At 41.2% G+C, this 14,829-nt stretch overlaps 1 protein-coding gene across 1 annotated transcript; it reads right to left on the reverse strand.

Moving 5' to 3' along the window:
• Positions 1-1,150: 1,150 nt before the first annotated feature.
• GUCA1B (guanylate cyclase activator 1B) lies at positions 1,151-14,238 on the reverse strand. Its single transcript, XM_074936471.1, has 4 exons — positions 13,503-14,238; positions 9,715-9,864; positions 3,206-3,320; positions 1,151-1,281 (listed from the first exon to the last, which is right to left on the reverse strand). The coding sequence occupies exons 1-4, from the start codon at positions 13,704-13,706 to the stop codon at positions 1,151-1,153; spliced, it is 600 nt and encodes a 199-aa protein (XP_074792572.1). The 5' UTR covers positions 13,707-14,238.
• Positions 14,239-14,829: the final 591 nt, after the last annotated feature.

A 14,829-nucleotide genomic window follows, 5' to 3' on the forward strand; every position in this document is an offset into this window, starting at 1 on the left:
GTTCTGCAAGCTGAATGAGTTCAGAATAGATCCACAATGTAGAGAAATCTGCCTGACAGCAATGATTCAAGAAGAAAACAGAGGCTCAAAAAGAAGTGGACTTCTAATTATGTCAACCCAGCATCTAAATCCTGCAGTCGAGTAGTACTGCACTTTCTACTGCTACTCCATAGTCTGGAGTTTTTATTTTCCCAACTCACCCAGAACCTACCAGAACCACCTGGCTCGATGCCGGGGGTAGGATTTGGCAGATAGAAACGGGAGACAGAAAAGGCTTGTGCTCCATCTGCCCAGCCAGTATACTATTGTTCTCTACGATATATTTTCCTGTGCTCTGTGTACATAGTTTTGGCTACCAGCACAGAAATTCAGAACATAGAGGGCTGGAATGTAACTTGCATTTGTGATGCTGTTATATTGATGTCTAATGATTTTAGGTTAGCAGCAATGCACTTATTACAGTTAGTAATCGTTTGTATTTCTGGAATGCCTAGGAGTCCCAGCCACATACCAGGACCACCTGGTGGTAGGTGCTGTACAGACACAGAACAAAAAGACAGTCCTTGTCCCAAAGAGCTTATTGTGGTCTATGAAATACTTCCACCCTTCATTCACACACGTATTAGGCATCATAACAGACTTCTTGAGTACTCAGAGTCTGTTATCAAAGCACTTATTTTTTATAGTTGTTTTCCAATATTTTCATCTCTCTGCAGGCATTGATGAGATTGACAGACACACTGATCTACCATGAAAGCTATACCACTGCATCAGGAACACGCCTTTCCCAATCCCCTGGGGCAGTCTCAATATCAAGCACTGCTCAGAATACCAGCCGTGGCAGGATACTATCCGACGTTACTTCCTTTGGGTGCAGCCAGGAACCTGAGCTGACAAGCAGGGTAGCATGTACACAAAGAGGCCTATTCCCTACAGTGGCTTGCCAGCAATAGTCTCCATGCTATATTCAGCATACAGGTGTGACATATGGAAAGATGGTTTCTCAAGCAATCTGAAGTTCTCATTTGGATGCTGAGATTGTGTTAAAAGTGACAGGCGATTGCCATCTAGTGATTTCACCCTCAAAATGAAATAGCCACCGGTGCACCCAGTATCACACATTTTCATCCATATCATGATCACAGAGGATTCAATTAAAACAAGCACTTTTCCTTCTCTGTTCCACAATCCACCCTCCAGGGTTTACGTCCATTTGTAACATCTTCATCACCCATTTGTCTTTCCGTGCACCATCAATGAACTCATTAAGGGACAATTGCCCTGTAGAAGAAATGGGGAAGATAGCGATCAATAGCGTTCAGAGTAGCAGCCGTGTTAGTCTGTATTCACAAAAAGAAAAGGAGGACTTGTGGCCCTTTAGACACTAACAAATTTATTTGAGCATAAGCTTTCGTGAGCTACAGCTCACTTCATCGGATGCTGTAGCTCACGAAAGCTTATGCTCAAATAAATTGGTTAGTCTCTAAGGTGCCACAAGTCCTCCTTTTCTTTTTTGATCAATAGAGTGTGACAGACAGGCCTGGTTTACACTTAACATTTAGGTTGACATAGCTGTGTTGATCGGGGTGTGAAAAATCCACACTCCTGAGCACTGTATCTATGCCAACCTAACCCTCAGCGTAGACACAGCTAGGAAGATGGAAGAATGCTTCTGTTAGCCTAGGTACTTTGACACAGGGAGGTGGTATTCCTTCACTGACAGAAAATGCCTTTCAGTCAGCATAGGCTGTGTCTACAACCTGGATATGTCTACACTACACACCACTGGTGGTGGCATTTAAGGGACATGCCACTCCATGCCACAGTGAAAAGCACATCGTCTCCTCGCTCGGGTGTGTAGCTACACCCGTCGGTGAAAGGCTCCAGCCGTGAGCAGGCAGCAGGACACTGCACTGCTGAAAGTCGCATTGGAGCTGGAGAGGCATTGCTTGGGCAAACAGAGAGTGTGCAGGGTATGGACTTGAATACATACTCACAACCTGCAGGCGTATCTTTACTCACCTAAGCTATGCCTCACAAACGACATTGCTCTTTTTACCTACGCTAGGGGGACTACATATGTGTGTACCCTACATGCTGCCAAAAGAAGGGTGCAGTGCAGATGCACCGATGAGGTTATGCCGGCATAGCTATGCTGGTGTAGTCCCTGTAGTGTAGACATACTCGAAGTCAGAGAGAAGAGGAGAAAAGGAAGTAAAAATGATATTCTGTACATTAAATGCAAATGTAACAATGAGGGCAACAATTCATTACCAGTCCTCTGCTCATCAATGTGTGACCTGTCTTCCAGGGTACTGTAAAATCACCAAAGGTGTATTTCAGGTTTCGATCCATCCCACAACACGGTTACAGTCATCAGATCCCTTTCCTAAGGCCTTGTCTACATGGGAAAATTGACTGTTCAGAATAACTATTCAACTAGCACTATTCTGGTATCATTTTGCTATTCTGGAATAACTCCTCTGTGTGGCCTCTCTATTACTGAATAAAAGTGATTGTATTCTGGAGGAATTATTCCAAAGCAGAGTAATTACTCTCCAATAAAGCCACTTTTATTTTGGGACAGTGTCCACATGGGGGGTTATTCCAGAATAGCTAATATTCTAAAATAGCTATTCTGGTCAATTTCCCCATGTGGATAAGGCCTAAGAGACAGAAAAATATTCAGGCCTATCCTTCATGATGTGGGCTTTTGACTAAGATCAAATGTTGCTATAGTTTGATATCTGATACATCCTTTCTCAAACGAACTCTGAACCTGATCCTGCAAACCATTACTGATGTGAGTGGTCCTATTGACTTCAATGGGACTATAAAGGACTACTCCAGGGTTTCAGGATTGAGCCCTGTATTCTGCCTTTGCAGGGTACCTCATGATCTCAGGGATGTAGATGGGTGTGGAATAATTACTTAGCTAGATTAGAAGATCTTTCCCATGTTGAACTCCTGTTTTCTTTTGTTATGATAACAGGAAATGTTCTCCTTCCCTTCGATATTGACCTTAATATAGTTACTTCAAGATTTACCCCAATGTAACTGAGATCAGAGCTTGGTCCACCATGTCTAATATAAATAAGATGATCCTCCTTCTAGGTGATCAACAATAAAGTCAATTAAATTGGTCTAGTCAGCATAGGTGTTTGTTCACAAGGCATGAATCCAACCTGAGCTGTAAATTTCTTACCATCCCCATTCTCATCCACTAATTGAAATATCCTCTCCACAACTTCCTCAGGGGAGAGCAGTGGAGTCCTCTCTTCCCTTTCTGACCGACACACTTTCTTCAGCCTGTAAATAGACTGGAAGAAAAGAAGCTTGTGAGTAAAAGGGCTGTCAAGCACAAAACAACAAAGAAAGAGAGTTATTAATGATGACATTTAGCACTTTGAATCTGCTGTCTGTCTGTCTCCCTGTGTCTATCACAAACATTAATCAAACCTCAATGCTCCCCTGCAAGCTGGGTAAGCAAGTATTACTGTCCTCATTTTACAGATGGGAAAATTCATGCTGAAAAATTAAACGATTTGTCCAAGGCTACATAGCATGTCAGTGGCATATCTGGGGAAAGAACCCTAGTGCCTCCCTCCATCCATGCCTCTCGGATCTGAGCTCATTCACATCTCATTATCAGTATTACTACTAATTTATTTGGGGTGAATATAGTTGCTGATATTGGGGCCAGCTTTGGCAGTCACTGTGCTACTTCTGGCCCTGCTGGCACTCTCCAGCTGCAGAAAAAATTTCTCTGCTAATAGAAAAAAAAAGAGGGGGAAGGGAAATAATAATAATAATAAAAATAATAGTAAGTGAAAGTGAAAACGTTATTATTGATTACTTAATTAATTAATTAATCTAAATCCTCGGGATTGTTTCCTCTTCTGGGTCCAATTGTGCTCTCAGGGAAGTTTTTGCCACTGAATTCAATGGGAGCAGGAACAGATCCTTACATGCACACTCCTAGAAGCATTTCAGTCTGTAAACATGTCTAAAATGCAAAAACCCAGTAATAATAATGACCTTTCATTTATGTAGAACCTTCCATCCAAACAGATGCCAAATGAGTGTACTAGACAGGTTCCTAATACGATTTCAAGCTAAGAGCAGATACACTAGTATGTTAAAATATCTGGTCCAAATTGGAGTCAGTGGCATTACTCAAGATTTGGAGTGATGTAGTTGAAAGCATAGCGTGGTCTATTCTATTTTCTGTCCCTAGAATTAGACAGGTCTTTTCTATTCACCCCTCCATCCCAGCTGCCCTTGGGACAAATGCCTCTTCAGCACCAATTGTGTTCATGAGGTTGAAGCGTTTGGCTGGCATCTTGCCAGCCTGGAGATTGGTGAAGATATGACACAGCCATGCCTGATTCAACATAAGAACATAAGAAAGGCCATACTGGGTCGGACCAAAGGTCTATCCAGACCAGTATCCTGTCTACCAACAGTGGCCAATGCAAGGCGCCCCAGAGGGAGTGAACCTAATAGATAATGATCTAGTGATCTCTCTCCTGCCATCCTCTGACAAACAGACACTAGGGACACCATTCTTTACCCATCCTGGCTAATAGCCATTAATGGACTTACCCTCCATGAATTTATCCAGTTCTCTTTTAAACCCTGTTATTGTCCTAGCCTTCACAACCTCCTCAGGCAAGGAGTTCCACGGGTTGACTGTGCACTGAGTGAAGAAGAACTTCCTTTTATTAGTTTTAAACCTGCAACCCATTTATTTCATTTGGTGGCCCCTAGTTCTTATATTATGGGAACAAGTAAATAACTTTTCCTTATTCACTATCTCCACACCACTCATGATTTTATAGACCTCTGTCATATCCCCCCATAGTCTCCTCTTTTCCAAGCTGAAAAGTCCTAGCCTCTTTAATCTCTCCTCATATGGGACCCGTTCCAAACCCCTAATCATTTTAGTTGCCCTTTTCGGAACCTTTTCTAATGCCGGTATATCTTTTTTGAGATGAGGAGACCACATCTGTACGCAGTATTCAAGATGTGGTCGTACTATGGATTTATATAAGGGCAATAAGATATTCTCTGTCTTGTTCTCTATTCCTTTTTTAATGATTCCTAACATCCCGTTTGCTTTTTTGACTGCCGCTGCACACTGCGTGGACATCTTTAGAGAACTATCCACGATGACTCCAAGATCTTTCTCCTAAGTAGCTAAATTAGCCCCCATCATATTGTATGCGTAGTTGGGGTTATTTTTTCCAATGTGCATTACTTTACATTTATCCACACTAAATTTCATTTGCCATTTTGTTGCCCAATCACTTAACTTCTTTTTGAAGTTCTTCACAGTCTGCTTTGGTCTTAACTATCTTGAGCAATTTAGTATCATCTGCAAACTTTGCCACCTCACTGTTTACCCCTTTCTTCAGATCATTTATGAACAAATTGAATAGGATTCGTCTTAGGACTGACCCTTGCGGAACACCACTCTTTAGCCCTCTCCATTCAGAAAATTTACCATTTATTCCTACCTTTTGTTCCCTGTCTTTTAACCAGTTCTCAGTCCATGAAAGGATCTTCCCTCTTATCCCATGACAACTTAATTTATGTAAGAGCCTTTGGTGAGGGACCTTGTCAAAGGCTTTCTGGAAATCTAAGTACACTGTGTCCACTGGATCCCCCTTGTCCACATGTTTGTTACCGGTCTGTAATTGTCAGGATCACCTCTAGAGACCTTCTTAAATGTTGGCGTTACATTAGCTATCTTCCAGTCACTGGGTACAGTAGCTGATTTAAAGGACAGGTTACAAACCATAGTTAATAGTTCCACAGTTTCACATTTGAGTTCTTTCAGAACTCTTGGGCGAATGCCATCTGGTCCCAGTGACTTGTTACTGTTAAGTTTCTCAATTAATTCCAAAATCTCCTCTAGTTACACTTCAATCTGTGACAATTCCTCAGATTTGTCACCTACAAAAGACGGCTCAGGTTTGGGAATCTCCCTAACATTCTCAGCAGTGAAGACTGAAGCAAAGAATTAATTTAGTTTCTCTGTGATGACTTTATCATCTTCAAGTGCTCCTTTTGTATCTCAATCGTCCAGGGGCCCCACTGGTTGTGTAGCAGGCTTCCTGCTTCTGATGTACTTAAAAAACATTTTGTTATTACCTTCTGAGTTTTTGGCTAGCTGTTCTTAAAACTCCTTTTTGGCTTTTCTTATTCCATTTTTACATTTAATTTGGCAGTGTTTATGCTCCTTTCTATTTATCTCACTAGGATTTGACTTCCACTTTTTAAAAGATGCCTTTTTATCTCTCACTGCTTCTTTTACATGGTTGTTAAGTCACAGTGGCTCTTTTTTAGTTCTTTTACTGTGTTTTTTAATTTGGGGCATACATTTAAGTTGAGCCTCTATTATGGTGTCTTTGAAAAGTGTCCATGCAGCTTGCAGGGATTTCACTCTAGTCACTGTACCTTTTAATTTCTGCTTAACTAACCTCCTCATTTTTGCATAGTTCTCCTTTCTGAAATTAAATGCCACAGTGTTGGGTTGTTGAGGTGTTCTTCCCACCACAGGAAAGTTAAACGTTATTATATTATGGTCACTATTTCCAAGCGGTCCTGTTATAGTTACCTCTTGGACCAGATCCTGCGCTCCACTCAGGACTAGATCGAGAGTTGCCTCTCCCCTTGTGGGTTGCTGTACCACCCGCTCCAAGAAGCAGTCATTTAAAGTATCGAGAAATTTTGTCTCTGCATTTTGTCCTGAGGTGACATGTACCCAGTCAATATGGGGATAATTGAAATCCTCCACTATTATTGAGTTCTTTATTTTGGTAGCCTCTCTAATCTCCCTTAGCATTTCATCGTCACTATCACTGTCCTGGTCAGGTGGTCGATAATAGATCCCTACTGTTATATTCTTATTAGAGCACGGAATTACTATCCATAGAGATTCTATGCAACATGTGGATTCATTTAAGATTTTTACTTCATTTGATTCTACGCTTTCTTTCACATATAATGCCACTCCCCTCCCTGCACGACTGGTTCTGTCCTTCCGATATATTTTGTACCCCGGAATGATTGTGTCCCATTGATTGTCCTCACTCCACCAGGTTTCTATGATGCCTATTATATCAGTATCCTCCTTTAACATGAGGCACTCTAGTTCACCCTTCTTATTATTTAGACTTTTAGCATTTGTGTACAAGCACTTTAAAAACTTGTCACTGTTTATTTGTCTGCCCTTTTCTGATGTGTCAGATTCTTTCTGTGAATGTTTCTCGTCTGATCTTGCCCATACTTTATCCTCTTCCATCATCTCCTCCTGACTAAAACCTAGAGAATCTCTATCAATAGATTCTCCTCTAAGAGAAGTCTCTGTCCGATCCACGAGCAGCTCTGCAGCCATCGGCTTCCCCCCCCCCCAGTCTCTTAGTTTAAGAACTGCTCTGCAACCTTTTTAATGTTAAGTGCCAGCAGCCTAGATCCACTTTTGTTTAAGTGACCTTAAAACCATTCCCCGTTGACCTTAAAACCCTGGCTAAACTTCACTAGGGCTGTCCTCCCTGATGGTGCTGGTCAAAGGATCCTTACCACACCTGCTGCCCATGACCTATCCAAGAAGAGAGGTCATTTGGCTTTAGTGAAGAAGATACTAGCTAATTACAATCCCTGCTGTGACTACTAAGTACTTCCCTTACTGTTTAGGAGAGAATTGCGCAGATACAAAATTTGTATCGGCATCTGATCCACGATCCGCAAACATGGCTCGCGGATATCCTCGTTTGAGGATGTGGATATCTGCGGATATAAAGCAGATATCCACAGATTTGCAGGGCTCTAAGAATTGGGAAGAAGTTCCCAGAAGAGGCTAAATGGTCAGGTAACACAGTGAAGAGTGAGAGAAAGAGAGACAGAGCAACCTTAATTCTTTCAAAGGAAAGCTGATCCTGCCTGGTCAAAGAGAACTTTGTGCCAAGACGAGCTAGTCCATCCTGATTTCTCTGAACATATTCATTATTCATAAAGATTTTTCTAAGATTTCAGCTGATAAATTTTCAGCCTATAAGGGTATCCACGAACTAGGGACTGTGACTACTTGCTATTTTTTTATTCATGATGTCTGACTGATCACTTATGTCACATCGAATGTTTCTGATCTCTGACTGAGTAACTGAAAACTTTTAAACAGGAGAAGACTGAATAAGGCATTGTGAATATCTTTGTTTCATGCACAAGCAACCTGGCTCATGTATGAACGCTGACAGGCACACAAAAACCAGGCTTTTTTCCAACTGCTTGTGTGTACAAAGCTCATTCAGGAAAATGTTCACCAAAGGGACCTCATCAAACCGAACACTGATGGGGATTCTAATGGATATTATTAATGATGTTTTTGCAGCATTCATCTGACTCTAGTTATGAGCCTAATCCCAGCAATTCATCCTCTCCAATTAGAACCAGAAAATAGAATTCACCCTTCTCCCTCACCCCGATGATTATTTGTTCCATACTCATTTCACATGTGACAATGACATCAGTAAATTAGAGCTGATCAAATTTTTCCAAATTTTGACTTTTCAACAAAATAAAGGGATGTTTTTTTGCAGAAAGTTTCCCTTTCTTTGACCAGCTCTTTTGATACAGTATCTTTTCAGAGAATCTCAAAGGGGTTTATAATCACTAATTAAGTCTCACAAATATCCCTGTGAAGTAGGTACATATAATGATACCCAGATGGGGTAACTGCAGCACAGAGAGATTGAGAGTTTCATCCAAGGTCACACAATAACTAGAACCAATGAGTCCTGGTGCTCAATCCCTTTGCCCTAAACTCTAGGCCACAAGCTCTCCCTCAACAGCTGTCTATGTATGAACAGCAATTGCAGAATACATAACAGAAATTCACAGTGTGGATCAGCAAGGATGATTCTGCCCAGTATTACCACTAACTTGTGTCTCTCCCCTTACTGCACAGTATTCAGGCAGGAAACCTTAATCCAGACTCATAAATAATATGAAATTCACCCCTTCCACACTAGTCAGAGTGTTGTTGTGTGAGGAATTCACTGGTGGTTACAGGGACAGGTCCTCCCTGGCTACTGTTTCTGCCTCCTGCCTTCCTGGGCCTCTGATGCATGGTCTGTGGGCAACTGATCCATATATCTGCATATCATGGAACTTATTCCCTGGCCTTCCCCAGTGGTTCCCACCCTGCCATTGCACAAAGGATGTGGTAGTCCCTGTCACTGAGGCTGGCCATTCTCACTTAGGGCTTCATCATTATCCCGAATTATTTCTGCAATTACTAACTCATTTGAGAACAGTACAGGTCATTATGTTGAGCAGGGAAGAGTGTCTTGCTTAATGACATTAATCCCTTGGCTCATGAGTAGTATGGGGCATAAAGAGCATACCCAAATGAGTAGATAGATTTAGATCTTGGGCTTAAGGCATTGAACTGAGGCGGAGAAGATGGTTCCGCTCCTGGCTTTGCCACAGACTCCCTTTCTTTGAGCAAATCACTTAATTTCTCTGTGCTTCCCTTCCCCATCAGTAACATAATCCTTACTTACATCCTTTGTCTGTCTTGTCTACTCAGTTTGTTAGCTCTTTGAGGAAGAGACTGCCTTTACTATATGTATATATAGTGTCTAGCATAATGGTCCCCTGGTCTCAGTTGGGTCCTCTAAATGCTAGTAATAGCGAAGTCCTACTCACATCAACTATTTCTAAGAGCTCAGGTTTGTCTATGCAGCCGTTCCCATCCTTGTCGTACACTTTGAATGTCCATCTCAGCTTGTGTTCCAATTTTCCTCGTAGGACAAGATTCAAAGCAGCCACATACTCCAGAAAATCAATGGTGTTATCCTGCAGACACAAGAGAGGCAACCACAGGGACACTTAGTCAGACCCGATCAATACAATTGTTTTGTATTGTAAACAAGGATGAAAAATATGCTGAGGTGATTCTCTTGATTATGTGGTTATTTATTTATTTATTTGCTTCCTTACATTTTTGAAGGAATCCTGTGCACTTTCAAGCCAATTGATTGATTGTGCAAAGGGGGATCTGTTGTTGAATCTGATCTGAAGGTTTCAGGTGTTCACTGTCTTAAACAAAAAACAGAGCCTTCCTCAATTGCTCTGTTTAACTAGGTGAGAAGGGAAAAGACAAGGAAAAAATCAGGTCAAGTCTTGTATATACAGAATTTTTTAAACTTTGGTCTATTTATTTTAACAAGGAACAAAAAACGCTGTTTAAAACGTGCATTTATTTTAATACTCCCTAGTGTGCTCTAGAATTGCTCCCAGTGGATGAAATTCACCCCTGAGCAGAGGGCCAGCCAAAGTCTATGCTTTGTGTAAGTCCTGCTTCCGCCCCATTTAAGCTCTGCTTTGAGAGTTTTAACTGGGACTTAGCACCACATAGGCCTTTGCACAGGGATGAATTTCACCTTCTGTGACCCTGCTGGATTGAAACTGATATCAGCCCAGAGTAACCTGAATTTCCAAACAACGGAAGATTTTTAACAATATAAAGATAAACCATGATCCAATCTACAAAGGTACTTGTGAGCTGGTAGTCTACAACGTGGTGTGCTGCTCCTTGGAGGTCTGAGGTTCAAAGGGAGAACGTAGTGACTTTTCACTAATACCTAAAGCTACAGACATGGGTCTAGATCTTTAACTGGTGCAAATTGCTGCAGCGACATTGACTTCAATAGATTTAAGCCAGTTTACACCAGCTGCGGATCTGGCCCCAGATTCCCTACCACTAAGTCCGAGGACTGTCTCCCCTCAGGGCAGGTTGCCCTCAAAGAGGCCCTGCTATGTAATACCAGGTTTACAGGCGTATCAGCTCATGGCCAGTGATCAGAAGGACACTGGAAGTTGCACAGGAGAGTACTCGGGCGGCCTACCGAAATGTGCACTTCTTAAGGCAGCGAGAATCACTTGTCAATGCCCAGCATGTTCATTCAGTTTATTACGGCTGTTCCATAACAGTTGTGGTGGGTCTGTGCTTTATGGGAAGACCAGAAGGTCAGAGGTGTTTCTATCTTGTGTGTGCAGTATCTAGTCTATACTTTGCAGGATATGATGTCTGAAAGATTTCCTTACATTCACCCTCCATAACATTTTGGGAGTATTATGATCATTACATTGTTGTTAAAAGTATCCCCTTTTTCATTCCATTCATGCCTGCGCTTCTCTCCTGCTAGTGCTAATGGGAAGTATGTGCACCCACTGCAGAATTGACTTCGATGACCTGATACTGCAACTGTTCGTGTGCAGGTCCCCGGCTGCACCTCACTGGAGCGCCATTGATTTAAATGGGGCACTCATGTGCTGTCATTTGCAAGACAGGGGCCTGTGTTTGTTTGGAAATGCAATCTTTGCTGAATTTGTATAATTTCAAATTAGAGTAATGCAGAGGCAACCACACAGACACTTAGTCAGTCCCAATGCCCATTTAGACACAGTTTAACACCTTTAAGAAACAATCTTAATGAAATTAAACTGCATTGAAAAACACCCCTTTTTGCTCAGGTAAATAGCAAGGCCCTGAAAGTCAATGGGGTTACACAGGTGCCCCCGGCATGGCTGCAGTTGCAGTACTTGGGCTTAAGGTTTTGTAGAAGCTTCTTTTCAGCAACCTAATTTCTGAGCCAAATGTGATTTGTCAGACTCTCTTTCATGGCCTCGCCTGCTATCCTTTCTCTGGACTTGACCCTACTGCTTTCAATCGAAGCAGGATAGGGACCCTCTAAATCTAATGGAAGGCAGATGACCATCAACCCTTTGTCCCAAACTGACTTGCAATAATGGTCACCACCATACAATTAATATGGCTGGGGCTTCAAAGAAACTTAGGAGAGTTGTGGGAACCCAACTTCCCTCAAATTTCAGTGGGAGCTGGCTGCTTAACTCCTTATACTCCTTTCCAAATCTACCTATCTATCTATCTAATTGATAAGGTTAATATTTAGCAAAACAAATTGGAATTAGGGGCCTATTTCTCCATTACCTTGACCTTGTATCATAATTTTCAGCAACACAAAGTTAGTACACAGTGGGCATAAAGTGTTACTGAACTGGAATGGTAGCATTTCACACCCATTTTGCAAACGTGTAAATGACAACACAACAGAGAATCAGGCCCAGAATGTTATAATTATTTAAGCCACTTCTTACTTCTTGAATGGTTTAAATCAATATATTGATTAACTTCCACCTGTTTATCGTTATTTGTGCATATGATAATGATAATGATACCTAGCTTTTACAGAGCACTTTTCCAAATCCAAAATGCTTTTCCTGTTTATAACATAGCTGATGTTAAAAAGATGTGTCGGTTGTCACTACTTAGGGACTTATCTTGCACTGCTCATGGAAACAGCAGCTATGAAAATTATTTAAATTATATCAGCGAATTATTAATGCTCTTGTGAGAGCAGTGGAGAAATTTCAGAGCATTGGAAACTAACAAGGACCAAATACTGTCATGATAGTACAAATAATTAATGTTAACAAAAATGAGTTACATGGTAACTCTTCAGGATAGAGGTTGTCTTCTTTTGTGGCTTGCACATTTCTGGTGCTTAATTAATCATCAATCATCATCATCATGAGTTACCATGGGAGTAACATGAGCCAGTGAAATCAGAGGGTCTGCTTGCAGAGCGAAGTACTAATCAGGATGATTAAGTGTGGCAGAATCTGGCTCAGTAATAGTCATCTCAGCACTGGATCAGTATTTGAACTCCATGGGGTGCTCTGGAGTGACTGAAAAAAAGAGCACTTTGTCCTGTTATTTTCCAGCTTCGCCTTAGTTCTATATTAACTATATACAGCAGGGCTCTTTTCTAGGACCTGATCCAAGGACTAATTAAGTCAATTGGAATCTTTCTATTGACTTTGGCGGGCTTTCGAATGGGCCCAAAGTTAAGTGACTTTCTGCACATAACAGCTTCACTCACCAGATGTTTCACTAAAACTGGGATTTCAGTCTGTGCTTTCATGGCACTGACAATACAAGACTCTCATTCCATTTCACAGAATACAGAGCCTCACTAGACCTTCATTCACTACAATTCCCTCTATACCATGAGAGGAAGACAACTCTTTGGCATTCATCTCTACGGTCTGAGGATCTTTGGGAACATTGGCTAACGTGGGAGCCTAAAGTTAAACATCTAAATCCATAGTTAGGCATGTGAGTGAGAAAATATTGGCCTTAATTGCTACCTATGGTTTAGATTCAGCTACCAGAACTAAAGGGGATGTTTTCATTTAGTTAGTCCTTGCATCATGGAAGGAACTAGAGCTCCTTCTTGGGCTACCAGGGTTCAACCCTGACAGATCTGTCACTAACTTTGCCTCAAACGTAATAAAAATCAAACAATAGGATGTGATGAGCCAAGACAATCCCCAAGTTTCAGAAAGAAAAGAACACTGGTGATTGATCTACTTAACCAGCACCACTACTGCAGGTCTTTAACACTTACCCCATTCTTATCAAAAGCTTTGAACATAGTCTCAATATATTCTGCTGCTTCCTGGTTATCCTGGACTCCAAAGAAGCGTTTGAATTCATGCATGAAGAGAGTCCCGCTGGGACATTCGACCACAAACTTCTTATACCATTCCTGCAACTCAGCAACATCAATGTCTGCTTGTTCCCCTTCCTCATTGGTGAAATGTTGTCCCATGTTGCTCCCAAAAACAGAAGAGAAAGATTGACAGAAAGAAAAAAGAAAGGAAAATTTAGTCAATGTCCTTTAGCTTATATTGTTTCTTTTTCTCCTTCAGCTGCTTTTTCTTTCTTCTGTTTCTTCTTGGGTTATTTCCTGTCTTTGTTTCTCTATCCTGTCTTTCATGGGTACTGTATATTTTTGTTTTGTTACCTTGTGTTTCTTTTACTTTATTTCTTCTCTTCTTTCTTTCTCTTTCCTTCTATTCTGTGGTCTCTGCTCACCGCTACAATCTCATTCCCTCACTAGAGGATCCGGGAGTGGGTTTCCTTAGTTAAATTAGTACAACATGTGGTGTTAGACTGGGATAAAAATAACTAAGATCATTAGGAGATTCCCACTATGTGTCACAGAGACCTTCACATGTTCCAGAGCAGGGCCTCATTTAAGAGCAAACTCCAGGCAGGATCAAAATGATTTCTAATGTCAATCTAAGGATTTGAAAGCTGAGGTTCCCACTAATATGTGATGTATAATCCCCTTCTCTCTGACTTTGTGCATTATTTGAATAATAAAGCCATCAGAAATGAGTTGTTTCTAGTCACTGACATATGTATGAATTTTTTGGGATGGACACTCCAGGCTTCCCTTCAAGTGTGTGAAATATTCACAAGGATAAGCGAAACGACATGAAATAGGGGTGTTTTTACTTAAAAAAAACCCTCTAAAACAGGTCCAGTTTGGTGAAACACGTGCCATCTTTTACACATTTTTAATTAAAAAGTAGGCTCGTTTTCCAGTGAAACTTTTAGGGGAAACTTTTAGGGGAAGTTTTTTAAAGCGTCTAAGTGACTCATCAGCCTAGGACTCTTTTGGAAATCTCACCCATAGTACCCCAATAAGAGATACAGATACGGATACCCCATAGTACCCCAATAGGACATACATCTTAAATTAAACTGAAATTACTTGGATATGATCATCTTGCTGCTTCCTACCCTTTGTTGCAACTGCTGCTATTACACTTTCCATAACCATCTCACTGTTCATTTGTGTTCCCCACCTGTCTACCATTTATTGCATAGAACAGTTTTAAACATTGTGTGAGCGGTTAACACACATGAATTTTTGTGTTTTCTCT

This window comes from Natator depressus, chromosome 21 (genome assembly GCF_965152275.1).
Source record: "Natator depressus isolate rNatDep1 chromosome 21, rNatDep2.hap1, whole genome shotgun sequence".
NCBI classification, from domain to species: domain Eukaryota; kingdom Metazoa; phylum Chordata; order Testudines; family Cheloniidae; genus Natator; species Natator depressus.